This window comes from Plectropomus leopardus, chromosome 2 (assembly GCF_026936395.1).
Source record: "Plectropomus leopardus strain MGB_pleo_1.0 chromosome 2, ASM2693639v1, whole genome shotgun sequence".
Taxonomy (NCBI): Eukaryota; Metazoa; Chordata; class Actinopteri; order Perciformes; family Serranidae; genus Plectropomus; species Plectropomus leopardus.
The window spans coordinates 16378141-16390347 of record NC_142177.1 but is presented as its reverse complement, the minus strand read 5'-3'; the positions used below and the strand labels follow the sequence as shown (position 1 = coordinate 16390347).

General features: G+C 45.3%; 1 protein-coding gene across 2 annotated transcripts in view; it reads left to right on the top strand.

Moving 5' to 3' along the window:
* lrig1 (leucine-rich repeats and immunoglobulin-like domains 1) overlaps positions 1-12207 on the top strand; it is a 39040-nt gene that overhangs the window by 18053 nt on the left and 8780 nt on the right. For both annotated transcript variants that reach the window (XM_042502651.2, XM_042502643.2), the window contains exons 4-10: positions 3089-3226; positions 3581-3724; positions 4791-4934; positions 5402-5545; positions 7596-7739; positions 9940-10020; positions 11844-11915. In XM_042502651.2, the coding sequence (XP_042358585.2) occupies positions 3089-3226; positions 3581-3724; positions 4791-4934; positions 5402-5545; positions 7596-7739; positions 9940-10020; positions 11844-11915 (867 nt within the window). The remainder of the gene's footprint in view (positions 1-3088; positions 3227-3580; positions 3725-4790; positions 4935-5401; positions 5546-7595; positions 7740-9939; positions 10021-11843; positions 11916-12207) is intronic.

Below are 12207 nucleotides of genomic sequence, written 5' to 3'. Positions count from 1 at the left end.
CTGGATGATCTGATTTTGAAATAATTCTCCTTTTGTCCCGACCACTAGCTTCAAACGTTAAGGGACGGGCTGAACAATCGCCCCCAGAGATGACACTGGAAGCCGTAGAATGGGCTTGCTAGTGTAAACCGCTGATGCACTTTCCATACATCAAAAGAAGTGTCAAAATGAGCCGGGCTCATGATAATCAGATGGTCAATGGGGCAGGGTAATGAGATTTGGAATTAAGTGGAATCAAGGGAAATAAGACCCCTGGACATCAAAGGGAACGAGAGAGAGCCCAGCTCCTCTTTATCAGAAATGTCACCGGCCGTATGATAATCAGTTTTTATAAACGCTACTATTGTATGTGTGGACTTCAAACGCGTTGAGCGCCAGGGCTTTATCTGTCTCTCACATGCAGCTGGGCTCGGACTGTGGGAGGGAGAGAGGAGAGGGAATTTGGTTTGAGTGGTGGAAGGAGAACAGGGCGAGAGAAAGAGTGAGAGAGGTCAACCTCTCCCACCAGTTTGAGACTGATCTGTTTTTCCCATCAAAGGTCACCAGCTGTTGACCCCCCCTCACCCCTTCATTCTCCCCCTCTCTTTCTCCTCCCCCTGTTCCTTCCCTCCCTCCTTTGCTCTGGCTCACTGTAGCCACTGTCTGTTGCTCTGTCCCATGTGTGTGTCTGTTATTTGTGTTGTGTGTGTTTGCCCAGGCGTGCTTGCATGGCTCATCCTTAACCATTTCTGCCACTGTTTATTCAGGTGGGCCACTGTGGTGTGACCCCTCCTCCTCTCAGACACCAATAAATGTGTGTGTGTGTGTGTGTGTGTGTCCATCTGCTGGCTGAAGGCTAGAGAGGAAGCAGGAAGGAGGGACTGACCTTGTTTTGACGGGTTTGACTGGTGGAACACCTGCTCGCTCTCTCTCTCTCTCTGTCCAACAGACTCGTACACATACAGGCCTTCCTAAAAAGTAATACAGTCAGAATATCAATCCTGGGCTTTAAAGATACAGTTGGTAACTTTTTAAAAATAACTCTCATATTTGCTAAAACTTGACTGATACTGTGTGAAAAAAATCATGCCTGTCCTCTTACTGCTTCTAATGGCATTTGCTAGAATCTTCCGCGGTGCACTAAAAACAACCAATCAGAACCAAGGCGTCTCTAATACAACTTTCAATCATTACAATCACTCTGTGAACTGCGTTAAAACTTTTAAACAAGGTAGTGCTAATCAAATATGATTTAAGATTCGGTTACTGCAGTGCTTATTCTCCCTTCAAATTTAAAAAAATATATATATTTCAGTATACTGTTTAGCTGTAAAATGACAGTTTGTGACCCAGCGGCCTTGTTGGACACAACTGAAGCATCACCCACCAGCCGAACCAACGTTCTCATTTTAAAGCTAAACAGTACACTAAAATATGCTTCTTGGGCAGGAAAAAGACAATGCAGTAATAATACGAATTATTCAAATTTGATCAGCGATGCCTAGTTTGACAGTTTGACTGCAGTTCATGAGCAGTGATTGAAAGCTGCGTTGTAGACTTCTCAGCTCGATTGGGTGTTTTCATTGACACGTGGTAAGGCCATTAGAAGCAATACAAGGTAAGAGAGATGGTAGAGGGGTATGATTTATTAACACAGATTATCTGTCTCATTTAGTGCTGTGTGACTATAGTGGCAGTATCAGCAAATATGTTTTGTTTTTTTAATAAAAGTTACCAAGTACAGTTTCAATGTAGTCTCTGTTGAGTTTTTTTAAATGCTGTAAAACACTCTATGCGTCATGTTAATTGAGTGTAAGATGTACAAAATGTCTAAAAGTTTAAAATTTCTACCTGTGATGCAGTTCACTTTTGGGATAATCCAAGCTGGTCAACTCCATGTTAGAAAATGGGGCTTAAACACAGGTCCTGGTGTAACAGAGAGAATAAAATACCGCATTTAGACTTTGAAACTTCGCCTAAAAAATAACTCTGTTTTAATTAAGCTTTCACTTTGATGGAGAAAGGAAGAAACCCCAGTAAATGAAGCTATAATAGCTAGTGTCATCTGTGTGTATTAGCTTTAATAGTGCTTTTATATTTTTTTATGTACCAAATAAACTTTTATTTTATCTCTCTCTTGCCATTTCACTTTCTCAATTCTTTTGAAACTCATCGGGGAAATGAAAGTGATGTCAAACAAAATTTCCATCCCTTGGTAGCACCCAGGCATGTGTCAAATGTGTCACCCAGCAAAGGCTTTCATGTATGCTCAGATAACACTTTCCATCAAACTCTAAACACGCTTTCCTACACACACACACACACACACACACACACACACACACACACACACACACACACACACACACACACACACACACACACACACACACACACACACAGAGAGTCCTGGTGTAGCAAGGGGGATGTCTGTGTTGTTTGTCTGTCTGCTATATTTCTGCTGTGTGCATTTGTCCGTGTGTATGTTTGTAGGGGGAGAGAGCTGTGTTTGGGGTTTCTTGCATGCCTGTGGCTAGAGATGGGTACCTGCTCTTGAAAAGGCAAAAGCATTGATAAGCTCCAGTGTTACCGTCTGTGCTCTTGGTTTTTCCCTCTCTGTTATCTAGTCAGTAGTTCCCACTTCTTTGTCCTCTGGCCAGAGCTTCTTGAGAAATCACACAGCCATTTCTCCATTCCATCACACACACTGAAGTGCTCCAAAATCCCCCTTCAAGTGGCTCTGGTTGATCACCCAGCTCCATTTATCTAATAGAGTTTGCGTCTAAGCTCAGTGGAGAAGCACAGGTGTCCTTGGAGTTGTTTAAAGAAGGCCAGTCTGTGTTGGGGAAGCTCTTAAAGTACACATTTTGTGGTGGATGAAGACCACTTTGTTCTGTGTACTCTGCTCTCTTTGTGCCTGAGAGTGGGTTTAGAGAAAGCAGGGGATTTGGAGTGTCTTCCTTGGGTGATGGGGAAAAGGACACCGAAGTTGACAAGGGTAATATATTTCGAGGAGGTGGTAGGGACACTTTGTTGGGTAGAGTTGTAGGTCTGTCAGGAGGGTTTTCAGCCACACCTAATGCCTTTTATGTGTGTTTTTATCTTCCAGACATCATAATAAGATTCGCAGTATAGACGGCAGGCGGACCAGAGAGCTGGCTTCTGTGGAAACCCTGGACCTGAGCAATAATGACATCACAGAGCTCAGAGGACAGTGCTTTCCTGCAGGACTCCGAATCAGAGACCTGTAAGTTAAATTTCTGAGTATTATTGCGGCACATAACACACCATTTTTTAAAAGTGTGAGTACTTAGAAAAATCAAATACAATGAAAATGTACTGGTCCCTGTGGGGAAATAAGGGTTTTACTGCAGTCAGTATTGATAGACAAATAAAATAAAATCACAATATCCCTAACATTTGTATCCAAAGCTGCATAGTGTGTATTAATGAAAACATGTGGGGGGGAATTGATTACTGCATACAAGAAGTATGTAAAATAACTCAAGTTTGCAGAAACAGGGCCATAAACACGTTTTGAGTCTTTTTTTTTTTTTTTTTTTAACAAATGTCTGTGCTCACATGTGCTCTCTGCATTCAGGTACCTGAGCAACAACAAAATTAGCGTGTTGGAGCTCGGCGCTCTGGACCACCTGGGCTCAACTTTACAGGTCCTCAGACTGAGCCGAAACCGCATCAGCCAGATCCCCGTGAGAGCCTTCCAGCTCCCGAAGCTCACCCAGCTGTGAGTACCACTGGACTTCCTCAGTTTAACAACGCAGTTAGTGTGATGACAAGGTTGTATTTTGATCTGTCAGAACAGTTCGACCTGCAAAAACAATACATTTTTAACATTTAGGCTGCGAATGAATTCAGTTTCCCAGTTGTAGACTTTGGAGACTTTACAGAATCGAAAAGTATTAAGAGTTTAAATGAGTTTTGTAGCGTCTGTTGATGGAGCTCTGTGTGTTTAACATTTGAAACGCTATTAGTTTGAGCTATACCTCAAGGGGCAGATAAGGTTGGACTAGATAAACACCGGAACCATATTATTGGTGATTTATTGCTTTCTTCCCTATCCCCAAAGTGGTTAGTTTATTCCCCACACCGTGCTCCATTATCTTCGGCAAACTTCCCTCCAGCGCAACAGTGAGGTCAGACCTATTTGTAGCTCTGGAGAGCAAAGGGACTCAGGTAATGGGAGTCTTCCCCCACGGTGGCTCCACTAGTTTCCCAAGGTGCCTTTCGTTGGACAGGTGGCCCCAGTGACACTGTATCTAGACATGCTGATGGTGATGGACAACACAAAAGCACAAAAGCACCTGTGCGGATGTTTATCTTTGCCAACCTGAGGGCTTTTACTACCATCACAGACACACACACACACACACAAAATCTACAGATTTGCTATTACATGCAGAGACATCTCAGGCTTCATATGCAAAATATAAAATCTCATACTTTCCGTTAGTATCACTATAATTTCATAGGGTCTTGACTTGACCCTTGTTTGTAAGCTAAAGCCTGTGGGTATACAACACTGGCCTCATGCCACAGGTGGAAAGGACACCGCTGAGGAATGCCTGTTAAGTTGGGGGTTTGTTAACTACAAAATGCTCCAACTGAAGCGCGCACACTACAGGTTTCTTTGGTTGTGAATTGATACATGCTAACATAGTGAGGACATAACGTTCCTCCGTCAGAAGTAAAAAGTGTGGTTTTCCTGCTCTGAAGTGTGGGCAAAGTATGATAATAATGTTTCTTGCATGATCAGTTGCTACATTTGATTTATTTGTCTGTCCACGCTGCAGTGAGCTGAACAGGAACCGTATTCGTCAGGTGGAGGGTCTCACCTTTCAGGGTCTGTCCAGCCTGGAGGTACTCAAGCTGCAAAGAAACAGCATCAGCAAACTGACTGACGGGGCCTTCTGGGACCTGGCCAAGATGAAAGTCCTGTATGTAAAAAAAAAAAAAAAGAAAAAAAAAAAAAAATCAATATCAATATATGAACATAATATTATTAATAGAGTATTTTTACACGCCACATCAGAATCATAAATATATATAACTAACCTTTTATCCTAAACATCTGATTTATGCAGTTTTGGCAGCAGCACATAGCCTGAAACAACCCATTTGAACCAGTTACTGGAATACTCACCCACCAAACCAATTAAGAATAAGATAATTTTGCACTTACTGGAACTTGCTCACTAGCTGCAATTTTTTTACACATTATTTTAATTACATGCTAGATAACACAGTAATGATTACAAATTACATTGCAATTTTTCAGAATTGCTGCCTCAGATGCAGTCATTTCAGGGCATAATAATTACCACCAAACTCCAGACATTCTGTTGCCTGTCAGCCATTGTATTCAAGATCCTCAAATTCCTACTTCCTGATATTTTTCTTGCAGTCACCTGGACTACAACAGCCTTACAGAGGTGAACAGTGGTTCCCTGTACGGCCTGACCTCCCTTCAGCAGTTATTCCTCAGCAACAACTCTATAGCTCGCATCAACCCTGATGGATGGAAGTTCTGCCAAAAGCTTAGGGAACTGTGAGTACCTGCATTTAAATTAGCCGGAGAACACAAATGCTTTCGCCATTTGTCCTCTTGTAAAAATCAGCTCTGTAGACAGGGGTTAGAGTTCCTAAAACTGCAGTGGAAAAAATCAATGTAGGCCAACTTTACTACAGAAAAGTTGTATCTTGGAGTGAAATTTGTGAAATTTTGCTTTCAAAATCTTTCCTGTCATCTCTGGGGATGTAAACCCTGTGTTCTATAGCCTTGAAATTCACCCATCCCCAACCATATCAGCCATCTACCTTCCCCGGGGTGAAATGACATTGTGCTTTAACACTCAATACGCTACGCTATTCTCAGAATAAGCCTGTTTATCCCATAATGAGAGCAGGGCTCAACGGTACTCAGGCCCTTTGACAAGAGTTTTTGTACTCAGCTCTGAAGCGCAGGGGTTTTGCAAACCGGCGTGTAATCCTCGACCGGTTGTGTTGTGGTAATTACACTGAAGGATCGCCTTCGCGGCCTTTGTCTACCGAGTGAGGAGTTATTATCTAAGGGTCTTTCGTGTTCTGTTGACATGACAGTCGTATTGCTGCTGTAAAGTGCTTCGCTCAGCTGAGGCGTTGCTAACTGCGAGGTAGCCTGCGGTATCTGTGGCGCGGCTGGCGCCTATGTTTGTTTATGACTAACAGTCAGATGGGAGAATGAGGTAGACGGCGTTCATGTTGGGTTTGCTCTGTGTATCTCAATGCCGTTTCCTGTGCGCACGTCTCTGAATGACAGATTGCTCCCAGCGCCATCCCTGAATCATCCTCCCGGCGCTGCACCAGTCAGCGGTTACATGATTTTTATTATCCAACGATGCGATAACCCCCATGACTGATAGAAGAGAGTGAGTCGTCTTTATGAAGAGACCGTTATTGCATTCCCAATGGGCCAGGCTGAGCTGGTCATCAGGGAGAATCTCTGCACACATGACTGGTCAAGCAAACCTGAGGCCCAGCCACAGAGACAGACAGTGAGGGCCACAGCGAGGGCAATGAAATGCACAATACTGCCTTTGACTACTTTTTCAAAGATACCATTATGGGATTTGTTGTCATTTATAGTAGGATTAATTAAGAGGTATTACATACATGCTGTGAAAGAGATTTTTACAGTAAGTTTTGAGTGACGTGTTTGTCATGTAAAATCAGTAATCCAAAATTCCCTCAAGTGTCATCTTGTTTTTTTGTGATATTTCTTTCCAAATTCCTAAAACAAGTTAAACTTCTTGGAAATCTATGTATTGTTCTCATCCAGTAAAAAACTTTTCCCCCTTTTCCCACTTGTGCTGCGTTTTTCAAACATTTCAGATTCAAACTATTCGAACATAAATTCAGTTAGCCAGCACACATGAAGGGAGAGACAAAACGTGGAAGAAAATGGAAACACGTATGTGATGTCAACAAAATCTCACAATTTCTACACAACAAAATTTCTTGACTTTAGCAAAACCTTTTTTTTTTTTTTACAAATTCCAAGACTTTTCCAGGCCCTGAAAATGTGATTGCAAAATTCCATGACTTTTCCAGGTTTTTCATGCCTGCGTGAACCTTGCTTTTAAGAAAACCGAGACTTGATGTCTAGATGTGAGAAAAAGTAAAATTTTCAGTGCCTCAGTACACATGAGTGACAGTGTATTCCCCTGGGGTTTACCACATGCTCAAGTAGGCTTATAAATGGAGGTTGTAGACATGTTAAAATCCAACCAAAAACGTATTTTCTTCCCTGTCAAACGGTTAGGACCACAACTGAGCTCTAAGGTCTGCTAAGCCCATTCTCTGTTAACATCTTGTGGTGAGGAAAAAGGCACAATGGAAAATTGCATCACAGAGTGGCAAATAGACATTGAATCAGCCATGAAATTTAAGTATAATGATGTCGCGAGCTGCCTCAGCATTCTGCCAACCTGTCATCTCCTTCCAGACCTCACACAGAACATTTCTCTCTTTTCCCTCCCTTTTTTCCTCTCTTTTTCTCCGTCTCTGCGTCTGTCTCTGTCCTCTTCCCTGTCTGTCTCGCACTCTGTTCCTCTCTCCAGGAATCTGTCGTACAACAACTTGACTCGTCTGGATGAAGGCAGTCTGGCTGTGCTGGGGGATCTCCACACTCTCCGACTGGGCCACAACTCCATCAGCCACATCAACGAGGGAGCCTTCAGAGGCCTCAAGGCCGTACGCATCCTGTAAGTACTACCCCACACCGCCCGTCAACAGCCATTACCAAGCGCTCTAACAACCCACTCATTACGGTTTTGCCCCTGGTGACGATAAGGCTAAGATGTGCCACTTGGGAGCAGTGAAAGCTGAGGTGTTAAATATTGGTTTTGCCTCTGTGATATTTGAGCTGACGTAGTCCCCTCATTTGACTTCGGCAAGCAGGAGTTGTTTACTTTTCAAGACATGTTTGATCTCATTTACATTCATGAATTGTTTTTACTTTAACAGGCTGTTCTTGCATCACTATTATCGAGGTTTCTGTGGCAACTCCTTATTTTTCACGTGTCTTTTCCCACTTTGTTCCTTTTGTCTGGTTTTGTTTTGGGGTTTTTGTTTTCTCTTGAACGAACTTGGATCCAAAAGTGGTTCGTGTCGCTCACCTCCCTCGAGATCCTTCCCTGCTTTTAGAAAACATGAATAAAGCCAGAGGTTTCTTTTTCCCGCTGATCCACCTTTTGCACAAAAAGCCCAAACAGGCCTAAAGGAAGAAAAGGAGGGAATGAAAGGGAGAAAGTCAGGGGATAAATCCAGGAGAAAGACTCGGGGGTCTTGGTTCCTAACCAAGGCCCTTTTGGCTTTGCCTCGTCCTAGTGAGAGAGCCAGTGAGGGGAGTTGTGCCAGAGCTCGCTAGACAAGCTCTCTCTCACAGCAGGGTGACAAGCCAAGGCACACAAGGCCTCTCTCTGCTGGCACACTGGGTGCAAGATAACTAGCTACAGAGGGAAATAGAGGGTGGGATAGGCAGCTGAGCTTGTGACTGCCATATCTCAACCTTTTCCTCATGTTTTCCTTTCTTGTCTTTCATTGCTCACTTTGTTTCTTTTGGTGTTACCATTTTAAAGCACATTTAATGCCCATTTCTACCCTTCTTTTATCCTAAGTGTATTCCATAATCTCTACATGTTATCCCCCAATAAACACACTATCCCTGTCTTGATTTTTGCCTGATCTCTTCTCTCGTATCACTCTTGCGCTCTGTGTCTTTGAGGCAGACCTAATCTAATCAGTAGAGGGGAGGACAGGCATAGGCAGGGCCCTGAAAAGGAGCCGGGGGAGCTTTAATTGGGCCTGTGCTGCTGGTCATGCTGGCATGGGGCTGGAGCCTGCATCGGGGTGTGAAAGCTCCAAACAAGCCAGTCTGCCCTCTAATTCGGCCACGGGGGTCGTTGGCTCATCGGGCCCCCCCTCCTTCTCCATGCCCGGTCTCTCTGCTCTACAGCCCCTACCACTGGCCTTGCTTTAACAAGGCAGGGGCCATTCACATGCAGCCAGCCAGAAAGAGTAGGAAATTGGCAGCCCCTGTCCAGTCTAACTAAGACAGCGGCCAATGGAGTCTGAAAAGAAGCAGAAGGGGATAAAGGATGCTTGGAAAGCAAAGGGAGGAGGAGTGGAGGGTGCTATTGTGGAGATGTTGGGAGGGTGTGGCTGATCATCAACCTCAAAGGCTTTTCTCAAGTTTGAAAGAAAGCGTTTTAATGGTTCAGAGGAGTTCTCCCGCTCTGTTGTTTTTCTTTTCGATTAGCGTGCAGAGGGGTGGAGCAGTGGCTCCTCTGCAGCAATGACTTCACCTACAGAGGTGGTTCTTTAGACCCGGCAAAGGGAAATTAAGTGCATTCAACAAGTGTTTGGAAACCCCCAAAGGCTCTAAAAGAAGCCCATTTTTTCTTTTCTCTTTTTAGTCTTTTCATTGAATCCATTTTGTCTTTGCCTGGCTGCAGCTCCAAACCTCGTTAGGAGTCTTGGCTTTAGTTTTGGCTGTGCCATACCTGCGCCCTCGGACGAGCAGACCCAACTGTTGTGCCTCTCGCAAAGCAATTGTGTTCCCGCCAATCCCTCCATGCTGTCATGAATTATACATGCGTTTCCCCGTGCTGATTTCTGCTTCACCACACTAACGCACATGCACACTCCCTCTCCACCCCTCTAAGGAAGGAATGCGCTTGGTTGGCAGAGCAGAGCGGCAGAGGGGCTCTTAAGGCCAGGTGCAGAGGGGAGGACGATGTGGGGAGGGAGGGGGGGGGAGTGTGGGCGAAGGGGTAACCCGTGACTTCCAGAGCAGCCTCTGCCAAGGCTGTGAAACGCTTCAGCGCTGGCAAACCCTGTCCCTGTTCTCCTCCCTCCCTCCTTCCATCTCTCTTATCCCCCTCGTTTTCTTATTCTCCACAGGGAGCTGGACCATAATGACATCTCGGGCACAATAGAGGACACCAACGGGGCCTTCTCTGGATTGGACAGCCTCAACAAGCTGTGAGTGTCTCCCCTCGTTCTTTCTTTTAACTCCCTCTGCCTCTTCTTCTCTATCACCCCCTCCTTCTCATCCCTCTGTCCTGAACCTGCCACTGATTCTGGGATTCTCTCCGCAGTTTTTCAAAAACAGAGAAACAAAAGTGAGCATTCTCATTTTCCTGCATCCAAAAGTTTCCCCCCAGATCCCGACTTAGTGCCGGCCAAGTTTAACTAGTTCAATTTAAGGCCACGGAGTTCATATTATCTGTCCCCTCAGGACCCCACACTTCACTTGGTAGGAAAGTGTTCACACTGAGCAATGACTTATAGGGCCCCTCTTCTTTTTTACAAGGCTTGTTCATCACATCGAAGGCAATTTTTTACCTCCATCATACTGTGGAGGCTCAGGCCAGTTTTCCTCCAGTTCAATGTGGCTTTCATCTCATGGTTTCATTGTTTCACTGTAGCTTTACAGCCACACTGGGTTCTCTTTGCTGCTAATGGTTCAAAAAGGAGATAGAGTGAATCTTTTTTTCATGATTACTCAGATGTTTTAGTCAAGGCAGCTAGCAAAAAGTTCAAGTTGAGAGTTGGCAAGTTGAGAAATTAGAACGGACGAGGAGTTTCTGGCACCAAGCGGTAATCATCAACCCGCAGGATGAAAAGATGATGTCCAGCCAAGATGGTTCCCAGTGTGAGCTCCGCTGAAAGAGAGAGAGCGGAAGAAAGAGAGAGAGAGAAAGGGCCTTTCTTCGAGCTGGCAGGGGTTCGCTCCCCAATAGGCTTAGTTCTATTTCTCCTCCATGCCTCCGCTCCTCTCGTCCCCTCTTTCCCAGTCCCTGTTGTTAGGAACTGAGAGAGGGTAAAATTGAGAGCCGCATTCAGTCATCAACATCAAACACCTCACACGCCCCGCCCTCTGACCCTGCCCCTTTTGTCACGGCGTTGGCGGAAGCGGCCCGCTGCATCCCAAACCCTGGCAGAGCGAGCCATGGGAAAAAGAGATGCAGAAAAGAGAAAGAAGGGGTGAGACATCAAAGTGTCCACCATGCACACTGGGTTTCCTTAAAGCAGCTTGTGAAAGCCACCACATGGGAGGGAAGTGGGTCTTACAGATCCGAGCCAAGGAAAATGATGAGTAGATCTTGCATTATATTTGTTTTGATGGCCTAATCTAATTCCTCTCAGATAAAAGTTGCAAAGTAGCGCTCTTATCGTCGCTGTGACAAGACAGCCATTTGTTTGTGTGTACATGTGGATGAGTTCAAACACTGGGGTCTTCATTGTGAAGCAGCCAGCCGTGTCTCCTCTTCCTGTGAAGTGAAGGCTATAACAGGAGAGGAGCAAGGGGAGGGGGTGAGGGGATATCAGCGGGGAGAGGGTTGGAAGAGATTAGCACCCCAAATCAGAGGGAACAGCAACTCATTTCTTGGCTAAAAACCAGGTTTGACAGGCACAGACACACACTCACATGGTTACACGTGTGTTCTTACACGCTCTTTAGGGGAAAAGAGCCCCCCACACACACACACATAAATACACTGCCCTGCTCGGTCATTGCTATTGAATTCTAATAAAGATAAAAGTGGTCTTTGAAGAGCGACACGGAGCCCAGGTGCCCCCGTCCCCCCCGTCCCCACAGTCCAACCCCATCCAATCTCCCTCACCCTTCCTCCTGGCTAATCTCCACACAGTTCAGATTTCCAATACCTCAATCCCCCTCACTCTTATCAGATTCAGCCTTGCTAATTGTGCTTTCTCTCCCTCTCTTGCTCTCTCTCCTCACCTCCCCCTTCTCTTCTCTCTCTTCATCTATCGACACCCTTCATGTTTGGAAACGGCAGGACTCTGTTTGGAAACAAGATCAAGTCAGTGGCCAAGAAAGCCTTCTCTGGCCTGGAGACCCTGGAACACCTGTGAGTATCCCACAATGCTTGGCTGCCCCCCCTCCTCGTAGCCAGAGAGAGAGAGAGTGAGGAAGAGAGGGTGGCGTGTAGGGTGAGGCGAGGGGGGGGTATTGCCAAAAGTAGCTGGCAGAGAGGAGGCTGCTAGCAATTTAATAGCGTCTTTGTAAAAGGAGAAGACAGAGGCTTTCGCGAGCGCCCAGCTGCTTCGCTCTCGTTAGCCTAGCGCAATCTCAACTTTGGCCTTTTTTTCCTGCCTCTGCGCAGGAACAAAGTTATTGAGCATATGGCGAGCTCCACAGAA